This window comes from Empidonax traillii, unplaced genomic scaffold (assembly GCF_003031625.1).
Source record: "Empidonax traillii isolate 1590-97213 ecotype Southwest subspecies unplaced genomic scaffold, ASM303162v1 scaffold980:size574330, whole genome shotgun sequence".
In the NCBI taxonomy this organism is placed as follows: domain Eukaryota; kingdom Metazoa; phylum Chordata; class Aves; order Passeriformes; family Tyrannidae; genus Empidonax; species Empidonax traillii.
In genome coordinates, this window is record NW_020956173.1 from 204,293 (window position 1) to 218,324 (window position 14,032).

Genomic DNA, 14,032 nt, shown 5'->3' on the forward strand with positions numbered 1-14,032 from the left:
TCCATGGACTGGAGGGGTTGATGCAATGAAGCTCCAAATGTTTGCTCTTCAGTCAGAGCCTAATACCAATCTGGGTGACTGCCTAAGCCCAAGCTATTACAGAATCCTCTTTTTAGGTTTTGACTTAATTTTGACCCAGTATTTAAGTGGTATCTCAGTGACAAGCAGTAACTGGGCAATTCTACAGCTCTCCAACTTCAGGAAAAAGTGCAAAACGATCACAGAAAAGACTTTTTTAAACCCAATTGCATTTCCACAGACTGTAAAGGGATAGAACACACAGCAAAATGTCACGAGGTGAAGGTAAGGACCACCCTCACCTGATGTGCTGTCCTGCCCCCTGACTGTTGGCTGCAGTTCATTGAGCTGTGCCCACGTTGCCAAATAGTTGGGGCATCATTTAGAGCAACAGAAAGCAAATCAGCCTTTGCAGGGACTGGTTGGTACCTCTCAAGTAAAATACCCCAATTCTGTGCCTGGAAGGCCAGTTTAATGATGCTTAAGCAAAGTTTCGAGGAAACATCTTCCAGTTTTCTAGTGCAGTTTTAGGATAAAAACACAGAAAGCCCAGTCCAGATTTTGCCCTGAGTTTGGCAAAGACAGATAAAGCTTAGAACATGGTTCTTGAGGCGTTCTGCAACTTCCCATCCTCCCTGTTCTAGTGCTAAGTGTAAACCACTGGTTTTCTGTATTGATCTTGGCACTTCCTGTTGGCAATGATCCTTCTTTGGGGTTGATTCCTTAGCTCCAGTGCCTCCAGTTAAGATGTATGGATATTGGAATGGGCACCTGCAAAGTCTCTTTGTCCCAGGAGAGAAAAACTGAACCCCAGCACCTCGTCAACATTATTTTTAAAGTGTCTAGGGAACAAAATGCTTCTTCAAAACTGTGCACACATGCACAATTCTGCACATGAAAGAGTGGAGGTTACCAAAGCACCCACCCTGAAGTCCTCCCAGATACCCCCAGGCCTTGAATAAACCACTTTTCCTTCAGAAAAAGGTGGATCTAGGTAAGAGTTGCAGAAATGGGCACTGACATCACCATATGTTCAAATATATTCGTTTTTTGTTACATAGAAGCCCATTGGGTGCATGTGCAAGTAGTGGGGAACAGGTTTTGGCAGCTCCTCATTTTCAGATGCTCTCAACTTCAATAACATTGGGAGGAGAGGGAAGAGAGACCAAAAGATACCACAAAGAAACTTTATCAGTAATGAAGAGTGGCTGGCATCTGCTACAGACTGGAATAAGCTGGAAGCCTCCAGGTATGGCACAAACTTTCACTGAGGTGTGTTTTTCTGGAGGGTTCTTGATAAAAATAACGAGGCAGAGTCTTCAGTTGACAAAGTGCTACTCAAACCATTACAGAGAACTCCTTCAGTAAGGCAGATCTCAGGAAAATATTTTCTCCATTTTAGGGTTCACAAAGGAGAAGTTGCTGAACATGTTTTGGTCCATGCTGTTAATCAGTGCTCTGTCGGCACAGGACAGTCTAGGCTTTTCATTTAGAAATTCCTTGTCGAAGTTGCTACAGTCACTTGGAGATTTCTTCAAGAAAAGGGAAAAAAAAATTGATGTCACACCACTAATACTGAGGTTTTCATTAAAATGGTACTGGCCCTATCAGACTGCTCATATGGGCTCAGCTTATTCTAATTAGGAGCTAGTAAATATAAATATCATGTAGGAAGCACTGAGCCTGTGATGCATGAATTCTGCCAGGCAGGGATGTTAGAGCTTTGCAACACATCAGACTGGACCCATCAATTAAATAACACTTGTGAAAGACTGTAAAATGAAAGAATGATGCTCTTTTCAAATCAAATTATATTATTGTCATTTATAGGACCTTGATAGTTTAATAGGACAGTTATTAAAAGTCAGGATTATTCTAACTTAGCCAACCACCTGGTTATCTGAACTGCTTTCCCTTCTGCGGTTCAATGGAAGATAATCCCTACAGAATGGGGTGAAGTTACATGGTTAAGGCAAGGTATTATGAAACATCCCCTGCTCTGGTAACTGAGAAAGTGTTGGGTCATTTATGGTTTCTCAGGTGTAGATATGCCAGACCTGGGCTTACAGCCATCACAGAGCAGTATTGTGATGATCAGGTCAGGCAACCCAGCCACTAGAAGTACATAGTCTAAAAGACATGGGTTGGATGGAACTGGAAGAAGATGCATCCTCACCACTCTGGGTTTGAAGGGAGGCTCCATCCTTCTTTCTTCTAAAGCTTCCCAGTTGATTTCCCGGAAAAAGGCATGCTGGCGGATGTTCCCTCTTGCTCCCAGTCTCCTCTCAGGTTCTCTTACGAAAAGCTGGAATGTTGATTCCACAGGTTAAACTCTGTGCTGTTAATGCAAGCATTAAGCAGGGTGGAACACCTAATTATCTGGTCAGTGCAATGAGAACAACCCATAATGGAGAAAATGTGGTTGGTTTTTTTTTTTCCCAAAGAAGGGTAATTTGTTGATTGGTATGAAGATTATCACTATCTCTAATCCTGACAGAAGTACAGGTTGACTGTGAAGAAAGATGGCAGTATGTGTCCCAGAGATAGATGTTCAACATCTCAGTCTGCTGTAACCCTTAGTTTGAAGCCTGGCAGAGGATCTTCTCCAGGAGTTAACCTGCCTCATACCTTAGGGACTGCTCTGCAAAGAAACTGATATCTAACAGCTGGTATCTGGAACCCTGTGAAGAGCCATATCATAACTCAGGAGAAAGAGGACACACAGATGGCCTTATGACTTAGGTGAGGTGTGGTTTGAGTTCCACAGAAAAGACATTGAGTCTCTCTGGTCCCATCACGCTGAATGTGTTTCTCTGTGCAACAGCTGAAGATGCGCAATCCAAAGATGTCAATTCTATCAAAAAACACTTTAATTCCATGTGTGGCTATTCTTACCTTCACCAAAATGTCCTTTGCATCCTTGTCAAGCCAGCGAGGGTAGAAGGGGTTGTCCATACGGATGGACTGGAAAAGCTCCTCTTCATCTTGGCCATGGAAAGGGGATTGGCCGATAAGCATCTCATACAGGAGGACACCAAAGGACCACCAGTCGACGGAGGTGTTGTACTTCTGCCCCAGCAGGATCTGCCCAAAAACAGGAGGGACAAAGGCTGAAGTAAAACGTTTTACATGAGTATTTCAGCTTCAGAAGGGTGGCCAGACCATGACCTTCCAACAGGTGCTTTGCACCGAGCGGGATGGCAGAGGTGCTTCCCTCAACCTGCATGAGCCAGAACATCTGCCAGAGGTGGAGGGGCTGTGGTTTGAGGAGCTCCAAGTCACAGCCACACCTGGGAGCCAAAACAGTCCTTCTCACTGCAAATAAGGTTGCATGTAACTCTTAAGTTACTTGAACAAATCTTTGGCTACCAGAGATATCTCAAAACATAAAAAGTGAGGCAAGTAATTTTTTTTGCCTGCTCTCCAGGTTATCCCAGGGGTTCAAATCACGCTTTTGCTGTCCAAGAAGACAAATGGTTAGGCATTATAATTTTGGAACTGATTCAGCTCACACAAAACTGAATTTTAAATTACAAAAGTTGCAGTGTAAGGGTACTCTAAGACCATCAGTCGGTTGAAATGGTGTGAATCTATCCCAGCAAAATCTTCCCCAGAAAAAACAGGAAATTGGTTGCTGGTCTGCCCTCTTAAGACAAACTGAGTTATAAGTAAAGGAATGGCAATTTGCCCTCCATTTGTTTGTGCCTTTCTGTGTCAGCTATAAAGTGAAGGCCACATCCAGTGTGGTGGGACCAGAAGGGTCAGCTGGAATCAATCACAACCTCCCCCAGGTCTCAAGGACCAACACCAAGTTCTCAAACTCTCTGGAGAAGCGAAATTATTCTCACCTGCCTTTAGATATGTGTTATGGAGATACCTACAGCTGAACCATTAGGTCCTCTTACAGCCAAGGAAGGAAATTAGTCCAATTTTAGACATCCAGATAAATATTTACCTGCTGTAAAATACAATCCCCTATTTATCAAGAAGCCTAGAAAACTTGTTCATATATAGATGTTTACAGTGCAGATATCTAAAGGGTCATGGGATGACTGTGATGTGTGGGATTATCGAGATTTTAGAGCTGTAGTGGGGAAAAGTTCTTTTTAAGGCACAATTTTTACTCTTGAGTTTGGTTGCAATGGGATTCCTGATATTGAAGCTATGGGATAGGTATCAATGACAAGTCCTGGTGATGTCTTAATACCCGTGAAAACAACTCTCCAGGTCAGTACAGGTGAAACTGCTGAGAGTTGAAAAATCATCATCTTATTGACTAAAAATTATGTGTCTTATTAATTTATGCATCCAGTCTTTCTATGGTTATGGAGGGAAAACGGTGATTTAATTGACTTACACACTTGAGGTAGGAAGGGATGGCTTGTTTTCTGGGATGCTTGTCCTTCTACAACACTATAAAGTGCCATCTAGTGCTTCATTTTTCAGATGAATTTTCTCACATTAGGCGAGAAATATCCCCCTCTGATGTTCCTGTGGCATCTCACAAAGCAGGACTTTAATGTCAGGAGTCTAAACCCAATTTCATGTAGAGTGCTCATGACTAACACTTCTGTCTCCAAAGGAGGGGATGCCAGAAAGGACCAAAAAGAGACATATATTTCTAGTGGATCATTTACAAACAAAACCATCCCAACCTTTCCTTCTGAAAAGACTCATTATTTTTATAAGGTTTTACCTTTTAAAGGATAAAGTGTCTGGAAACTGAAATTAAATGTTTTATGGCAATCAAAGAAAAGATTTATTAGCTTGGAAATTATCTGGGAGGGGAAAAAAAAGAAATAAACTCAGCAATTTCATTTCAGGTGAAGCTTTTTTTTTTTGGTCAGATATTTTTTGAAATAAAAAAAAATGTTTGTCTCCTGACCCAAAGCCCCCTTATTCAAGTGGCTGTGGCCAAGGTGCTGGGGCTGTAACAAATTACAGTGGTAGCAGCTGCAGTGAAATACTGACAAAGGATCCAGCACTCCTGCTTCTGGCAGGAGAGATGATCCATAAACTCCAGAATTGCTTTCAATTCAGAGGTAAAATGTTTTATATGCACTCGTTGAATCTCTAAAATAAACGATGGTGCAGAAACAAAACTCTGAGCTATTTTAGCTTTTCTCTTTTCCATAAAGCAAAACCACAGATAATGGATCGACACTTGGCTCTCTTTTTATTTTTTAGAATAGAAAAATAGCTCTTTTTTTTTTTCTTAAATAAAAGCATATTGAAGTGGAATAAAATCCAATTGCAGCTTGATTGCAGAGCACACTTACACCTGCTCTTAGGCAATAGAAATCCAATTTGATTTAAAGAGACCCTTGAGTTTCAGCAGTGGTGTAACCTAGGCCAGAATCAAGCCCTGAGTGCACAGTGAAGGATCAGTGAATTATAGTGGAGTGAAAAAAAACCCACAACACCAAAGGCTTTGAAAGCTATTTGGAAAGTACCAATATCCATCATGAAAACACTAAAATTACGAAAGGGGATCTTGAAAGGCAAATAAATGGATTTCAGACCGGTGTCAGGCATGATGCATGGATGACTTGTTGGTTTTCCTCTGAGCTGAAAAATGTTTTCTTTGGCCCCAACTTTGCCACCTAATTATTCAAAGCCTCTCCACAGTAAGATCTATTATTTTGTGAAGTCACTTGGTTAAGGATACTTTCTCTTTTCTGGAGGGATCTAGTTCAAAATTAAAAACCAAAATTACTGAAATTAAAAAACAACAACAGCAAAACAAAACAAAAATGAAACAAAACAAATTAAACAAACAAACAAAAAAACCAAAACCAAAACCAAACCAAATCACCACCAACAAAAAAACTCAACCCAAATTTCTATGGTTAAAAATGGAAATAAACAAGGCAAAGGGCACAATCAGCATTCCTCATGCTGTTCCTGTCCCTGAATTGCAGGACCTATGTCTTGGAGCTTCTTCTGCCATGGCCCAAACTCAATTTCCATTAAACATTCTGTTTCTTGGGTTAATAAAAGCACCACTTGTTTCCCAGCCCCACTTGCACAAAAATAAATATAATTGGTTAACCGCAAAAATATCCAATTCCAGACAGGAACATAGAGTCTGGGGCAGACTGAAATCCAGTTTCTAGCCTGGAACTGCTCAAAACTAGGTTATTTCTCTTTGCAGCCCCCACCACTGACCAACAGCCATGTCCTAATGCACATTCTCTGTCCCACAGCAGCTTGATGACCCCCCTGCACCCCACACCCACCTCAGGAGCAATATAGTCAGGAGTCCCACAGAAAGTACTTGTTTTTGCATCTCCAAACATGTTCTCCTTGCACATCCCAAAGTCAGCAATTTTGATGTGCCCCTCATTGTCCAGGAGGACGTTGTCCAGCTTCAAGTCTCTGCAGAGAAAGAGAAGGAAGACACCCCTTTAAAGTGTTCCAGAGACACACAAGTCATTTTAGTTACTTTAGCCTACAAAGGAAGGCTGAGGGATGAATGAAAAACTGCTCTCTTGGAGTTAAGGATCCCTTTTCCTAATTTCTCTCATCCCAATACTGATTTGTTTGCTGGAGAAGACATGGAATCATGGAATTACAGACCGGTTTGAATTGGAAGGGAGCTTAAAGATCTTCTTGTTCCACCCCCCTGACACGGGCAGGGACACCTCACAGTAGACTAGGTTGCTCCAAACCCCATCCAGGCTGGCCTTGAACATTTCCAGGGATCACATCACCCAAGAGACCTTCTAAAAGCTGCCTCCTTCAAGGATGCAGAATGGAGAAGCTAAGAAGGGCTTTGTGCCAGCTGGTGGTTCTGCCCTAACACAGCCTGGAAAAGGAGAGCAAGAAGTGACCAGGTAATTCTCACTTTCTCCTTCCCTGGGAGCCTCGATATTCTCTCTGAAGCCGCTGCCAGATCTCCCTCCCAGTGCAGGCTCTACAAATGTTGGGAGAGATAAGGACACACAAGCCCTGTATGTCCTGCAGAGGGTCAGAATAATCCCAGACATCAGTGGAACACCCACCACCTCTTCACTGCTGGGCTGCACCATCTGAACCCCAGGGGTTTACAAAGCCCTTCACACACATCTGCCAGGCTGCTGTCTGAGGTTCCAGGCTCTGACCTCCTCTGAGGAAGCAGAGTCCAGAGAGAGGAAGAAAACAGAAGTGCACAGGAAGGAAATGAAAGTGAGCTGATGAGTCATGACAGCCGATGGAGAATAATGAGGTCCTCACATGGGAGCAAGCTCTGAAAGGAGAGAAAAGCTTGCAAAGAAGGAAAGCAAAAGATAGAAAGAAAGGAAGGCTGGTATCTCTTCTATATTAATTTTTTATATCTTACCTAAAAGTTTTGCTTTTCACTGAGATAATGACCCGGTGCTTAATATGGGCTGTAGGTAGAGTTTGGGTCACCTGGTCTGTGAGCACACGCATTCCTGCACGTCCTGTCTTGCTCCCAAAGCACCCAGACACATTTGCTTGTGCTCACAACTTAGGATATAGTTGTTCTTTTTCAATCCCTGCTAATTCACAGCCTACACACATTTTGGCCAATAGGCCAAGTTGGGTGGGGCCTGATCTAGTGGGTGGCATCCCTGCCCACGGTGAGGGGGTTGGAACTAGATGATCTTTAAGGTCCCTTCCCACCCAAACCACTCTGTGATTCTATGATTTTCCACATCTTAGGCAGATCTCTAACAGTGAGGCTGCTGTACGGCCACTCTCCTGATGACAACTGTTTTACAATGTGGGGTTTTTTTTTCAGAAATGGTTTTAAATCCCTCAAAGAAGGCAATTTCCAATGCATGATGCTCCTGAGATGATTGCCTGCAACTGCAGGAAAGATGAGTGTTCAGCCTCCCTGTGTGCAAAGCTCCTTGTCTTCCTTTGTCCAGGTCCTAATCAGGGTGGGGGATGTCTAAGTGTTTACACACTAAATTGTTGTCATGGGGCAATTGTTTCTTGCTGCCAGAATATGGCCCAAGACAAAATGGGAGTCATCAATCAAACAGAAATATAGAGACAAGCGAGACATTTGCCTTCCAAGTGGCAGACACCCATGTTGTCACAATTTCCAGCTGGAATGACTTATTTTAGTTACACCACTGAGATCAATCTCGGGCTGCCAGCACTGCTTTTATTTATCTGGTAGATCGAAGCAAAGCAAAAAACCCATCACCTACAGTTTGCTTTCATTATTTTGATGAGTCTCAAACTCATTGGCTCCAGGGACTGGAGTTTCTGCCAAAAAACGCTTCGGCTCATTCATTAAAATTTAAGCCAATGTTTCCAAACGTGGGTGCATGAGACAGAACAGCTGGATTCATTATTCTTACGACATTGCAAGTGATGTAGTTTCAGAAATTATTTCTGTTCACTTTCCTAAGTGCTTAGTTCTCCCTGACAGAGCTACTGATGACTGTGAGTTCTCAACTGACCTTGTTGTCATTGTCTTCAGTGAGAGAAGGAAAAAGGAGTAGGACTCGTTAAACCTTTTCTCTCAAAGGTTGATTCCCAAAGCAATATTACACTGACTTCTGGGAATGAGATGTCTCTTCCTATCCCTGTGCTCCCCAGTGCCCAGATATCCCAATTCTCTCACATTTCCCAAGGTTCCAAACTCCAAACACCCCTCACCTTTCATGAGGAAACAGGTACCAGTGTGAGGAAACACAGCACCAGTGTAGTGATTCCAAGTAAAAATGTGAAATACAAATAAAATTTAGGCATTAAAAGTCCTGCCATAAACTCACCATGTCCTGCAGATATTTTTTAATCTGCTTTTCTGAGAAGACTGCATCAAAAAACAACAGACATGGCAGAGAGGTTTGGGCACTTTGGAAAATTTTTCCCTTCAGTCACCCAGAATAATGATTAGAGCCAGAAACTTGCTGAGACCCCACAGATCATCTTAGATTAACGCCACTGGTATTGATCTCATGTTTATGCAATCACCATCACCGGTCAATAAAGACTATAAATGGCTCCCACGTGAGCACTAACAAGAATCAAAGCGAGTGTTTTAAAGGGGGAATGGATTCTAAACAAGCCATTCACTTTCAGCGTTTGTTCTCGTGTTCACACGACAGGACAAACGTTTCAACATGCTCATTTTGGGTTCAGAAAACATCACTGCTGTGGTGGGCTTTCTGATTTGTTTGTGACAAGCTATTTGTTTCCTGCTTTTACAGGAGGCTGCAGGGCAGTAACTGAATTTTGCCATGAAGATGAGCTTGACTGGAGCTCCCCAGAAATTCAGTTCCTTCTTCTGGCCACGGGAAATAAGACTGCGGCCTGATTTCCAGTAGAAATGGGCACTTCTCGTACACACTCTACCACAGGTTTGACAAACCTAAAAATGCTCACTCTCTGCTTACTACAAGAAGAGCTTGACAGTCAACTCAGACTCAGGATGGTAGGTGAGATGAATCCCATGTCCCCATGGAACTGTGCACAGCACACCTGTTAATAATCCAGAATTAAGATATATCACTGTGTCCCTGCTGTTGTTACTTGAGCTGAGCTTGTCACCGCTGTCCCAGGGTAATCAGTACAGCAGATATACCAAATTTGTCCTAACCTGACCTTATATACCTTGATAGGTTGAAAGCTTAAACAGTGGGTGCTGTATGAATGACTCTGTGTAAATGCAATCCAAGGGCTTCTTTTAATGTTAGCAGAAATAGGACTGGATTCTCAAAAAAAGGCCTCAAAAATGCTTTTTAATACTATCTCTTCAAAATAAAATGCCCAGACTCCGTAAAAGGGAAATCTGCATAGAAAAGCAATGCTAGTAAGTACATCCAAGAAACAGGCTCTCTGTTGCCATTAGTGCTTGCAAGGAAAGCAGAAAGGGTTTAGCACATTAGAATATTATTTACATTAAAGAGTAAAATTACCTGTATATTATGCCCTTGGAATGGAGGAACTGAAGGCCACAAATTATTTCAGCAGCATAAAACCTGAGTGAGAGAAGGCAAGGTTAGAATGGATTCTTCCCCAAAGCGTTTTCAACCAGACCCAGAAAGAGGGAAACTTTGTCTCCACATGAACCAAAATTTCATTAGGTTCCCAGAAGGTTTGGATTCTCCCTAGAAGGTTTGGGGTGACTGTGTTTTACTGATGGATGATGTGAGATTCCCAAAAGCGTGCCACACAGCTAGGAGCCTAATTCCCACAGAAACCACTTTGTGAAATGGTAGGGAAGTAGAGCCTACTTATCTTCAGGGATTTGGAAGCCACACCGCAAGGCTAGATGCATTTTTCTCTAAGTAACTGATTTTCAGGATGGTCTCTTCAGTGCCTAAGAATGCCTCCAGATCAGCTGTGGAGCAAAAAACCACCAGCTCCTACTGCCCTCCCTGCCTTGCCTCAAAATACGATCCCTGTAACAAGAAAGGCAGACCATGTCTGTACCTCTCTCTTATTTATGTATTTAAAGTAAATCAATGAGTTACAGTGATCACAGAATAATAGAATGGTTTGGAAGGGACCTTAAAGACCATCTGGTTCCAACCTCCTGCCATGGGCAAGAACACTTTTCACTGGACCAGGCTGCTCAGAGCCCCATCCAACCTGGCCTGGAACACTTCCAGGGATGGTGATTCCACCACTTCCCTGGGCAGCCCATTCCAGTGACTGACCACCCATTCCGTGAAGAAATTTTTCCTAGTTTTGAAAGTTTATCCATAATGTGAACTAGCAGCTTGTTGGTCTTTCTCTGGAGTTGTTTTTTTTTTTTTTTTTTTTTGCAAATTTGAGGTCTTTGTTGTCAATTCATTTTACCCAAAGGACATCTCCACATCCTGCTGTAAAGAGGCAGCATCAGTGTGAAGAATGAAAGTGCCCTCCCAGAAGGGAATGCAACCAGAGGATTGTATTTCTCTCCAGTGTGGCACAGCTCTGCTCCCTCAGTCTTCAATGCACTGGTCCTTAATTCTGAATATTCAAATGCTTTTGGAAAAAATCATCAAACATTTATTTAAATGACAGTGTGGGTTTTTTTTTATTATTAAATTATTAAATAAAAATTAATCCCTATAGTGGTTTCAATATTGACTTTCAAAATACCTCTTGCTTGCAGAAGGATTAAAAGCACATTTCATTTATTCTAATTCTTCTATTTGCTTTAATCAAAGCTAAATAAATTTTTAATTCTCTGTTGGTATATTAATTTTTTGTTTAAATTTACCTTTTGTACTTTTGATAGGTTTTATTTCTTTCCCCCCACCTCTGTGAACTTTTAAAGGGAAAGAGGGAAAATCCCATTACTTCTAACAAAAACCAGCTTCCTAACAAAAACCAGCTTCACCTCTGATCACTGGACTGAGAACCTCAGCTTAAGCAGGTCCTGCAGCTTGGCTACAGGCCACCCAGTGCTGTAAAGAACAAGATGTTTGGTTCCACAGATGGCTGAAAATGCATTTCTTGGATTTTTTTTTGGGTGGTGGTAAATCTGGAGTGGAGGTTGGGTTGTTATGTCGTTATTGGGACCTCTGATTATGGGCTGAGCAAGCACTCAAGAAGCGCAACAGAGAGACTCCAGAGCTCCTCTAGTTCACAGCAGACAGTTGTAGGTTGTTTTGACACTACTCCCATCCATGGGACATGTAACTAAGACCCTGAAATCAGCTCAGCTGGTTAGAGCATTGTGCTAATAACACCAAGTTTGCGGGTTTGATCCCCATATGGGCCCTTCACTTAAGAGTTGGACTCGAAGATCATTGTGGGTCCCTTCCAACTCAGGATATTCTGTGATTCTGAAGATCTGAGGCAGGTTTGGGGCTCTTTATAAACAGTGGAGGCACGTCCAAAGGTGAGGTCACAGCTGGATTGGCTGGTGCCTCTGAAGCCCTGATCTGAGTGAGGGACTGAAGCATGGGAAGGGGACTAATCCATCAAGAAGGGCAGCCTGAGGAACAGCTTCCCTCCAGCTCGGCTCTTGGCTCTGCACAAACATATATGGGATTGTGCTGAGGATGGTGAAAAATACGGGAGCCAGGTCACAGGCCAGAGGGAGATTCCTAGTTTGCAGATTGAAGATTAAGACTGTAGGCAGACACAAAGCTGATGAGCATTTGTAACACTTCCAGACAGAAAACCTTCCCTGGTTGACCAAGATTGTAAAGTAAGATCACATCTGACTAAAATCAACTGTGTGGATGGGCTCCAAAAGCCTTCTGTGGGAGGGGAAAGAGGACAGGGAGAGGAAGTGATTTGCTCCAAGTCCATCACAGAGGAGAGGTAACAACCTGCATGTCTGTTTTGTTCAGTTTGGAGAGAGCTGGGATAGAGAGTGATTCGGTTTCCAGCACAAGCATTATTCTCACTTTGCAGCTGGGTGAGATGAAGAGAGGTCAAATGATTTGCCCAAGGTTTCCCCTGCAGGACAGCATCAGAGCTGGGAATAAAATCAAGTTCCCAGGTGTCTGCTGCTGCTCCTGCCTTTGCTTCTCTCATGTGGGCAACCTGCAAGCCCAAAGGCAACAATAATATCTTACGTTGCTCTTGGAAGGTCAAACTTATGGCAGCTCTGGATATGGAACATGAGGTCTCCTCCATTGAGGTATTCCATCACAAAAAAGAGGTTTTCCTAGGGAATGAGACAAGATGAGAATAAATAAGGGTGGGGAAAGGGCAAAGTAAAAGTATAAAAAAAAAAAAAAACCTGAAAAACAAACCCCTTAGAAAGCACTCAAAAAGAGGAAGGAAAAGATTACTGTGAAGATTTTGGAAAAAAAGCAGTTTCTTTTTTAGATTCCTCATTTCTCCTCTTTGTTTCCTAAGCCCATACTCACCCTCTCTGCTCTGATTTGTGCAAACACCATTAGCAAACATTGCAAATCCACTTAACAACCAGCTGGTGCCATTAATTTTTACCAGCAGACCTCCAGGCAATAAAGAGGATGAGTAACTCTACAGTGCCTGTGTAATGGAAGGACAGATGGACAAGCTTCCTGGAGGGACTAGTAGAAGAGGCAAAAGTCAATACTAGGTCTCCTCTGGTCCCCATCCCAGAGTATTATCCATCCAGTGGAGTGACCTTAAGTTGTTGCCACCTGAATTCCTGCACCTCTTCTGTGGAGGCCCATGGGTCTGACTTTTTCAGGTTCTCAGAGACCCTGGCCAGATGAAGCAATCTGATTTAAGCACATGCTTGATTTTAAGCCTGAAAGCTGCTCTGTTAAACAGGGCAAGATATAACTTGCTGGTGGGAAGATTCACGAATTAATCATATTTCTGGATACCTACTGAGTGCCTGCATGTCAGAGAAGCCTGGAAAGACATCCAGTCCTTGTCCCCAGTTGAATGCAAACACCAGCTGTTTGACAAGGACAGTGAGAAACTCTTCTTCTGCTACATAGAAATAATGGAATTGAATACTGGATAACAAGCAGAACTGACCACCAAGGTTTCCCTTTCAGTCCTTGATGTAGAATCATGGAGCCATAGAATGGTTTGGGTTGAAAGAGACCTTAAAGACCACCCAGTTCCAACCCCACTGCCATGGGCAGGGACACCTTCTACTAGACCAGGTTGCTCATGTACACAACACTGATCCTCTCACAGCTTCACCAGCCAAAACCTCACCACCAGGCCCCTGCAGAAGGTGAAAGGTGGTTGAGACTGATCCCTTCCACGCTAATTGTACCTACAAAGCAGGAGGGGCACCTTTTCCTGGAAGAAGAGTATCCATGCACTGAGTTACGCCCTCAGTCCAAACTTCTATTTTTTTGCAATCTCACCTTTTGTGCATAAACGCAGGAATAAAATAAAATTGATGCAGTATTTTTATTTCTCAAAAGCCTCCCTCTGTTCTGCACACACCTGAAGTCAGTCATCTTTAGGCTGTGCTATAAAGTTTATGAATATCTTCCCTGTGTTGCCTATTGCCCATCACATTTTTCGGGGTGGGGGGGGAGAAATAGGGTTCTTTTCACTTCTTACATTTTTAACAGTTGAAGATTTTTATCCATTAGATCTAATATAAGTATCTCTGGCAGCCAGCCAAGAGCTGGATATTTTAAAAAACCAC

The 14,032-nt window shown here is 42.7% G+C and overlaps 1 protein-coding gene across 1 annotated transcript in view; it reads right to left on the reverse strand.

The window, feature by feature from the left end:
* Window positions 1–238: 238 nt before the first annotated feature.
* The window catches only part of PRKCQ (protein kinase C theta), a 40,705-nt gene continuing 26,911 nt past the window's right edge, over window positions 239–14,032 (reverse strand). Inside the window, exons 14-19 of the mRNA XM_027903533.1 lie at window positions 12,498–12,589; window positions 9,897–9,959; window positions 6,258–6,396; window positions 2,914–3,102; window positions 2,195–2,323; window positions 239–1,550 (exon numbers count right to left, since the gene is read on the reverse strand). Coding sequence (XP_027759334.1) covers window positions 1,395–1,550; window positions 2,195–2,323; window positions 2,914–3,102; window positions 6,258–6,396; window positions 9,897–9,959; window positions 12,498–12,589 — 768 coding nt within the window. The 3' untranslated portion in view covers window positions 239–1,394. The remainder of the gene's footprint in view (window positions 1,551–2,194; window positions 2,324–2,913; window positions 3,103–6,257; window positions 6,397–9,896; window positions 9,960–12,497; window positions 12,590–14,032) is intronic.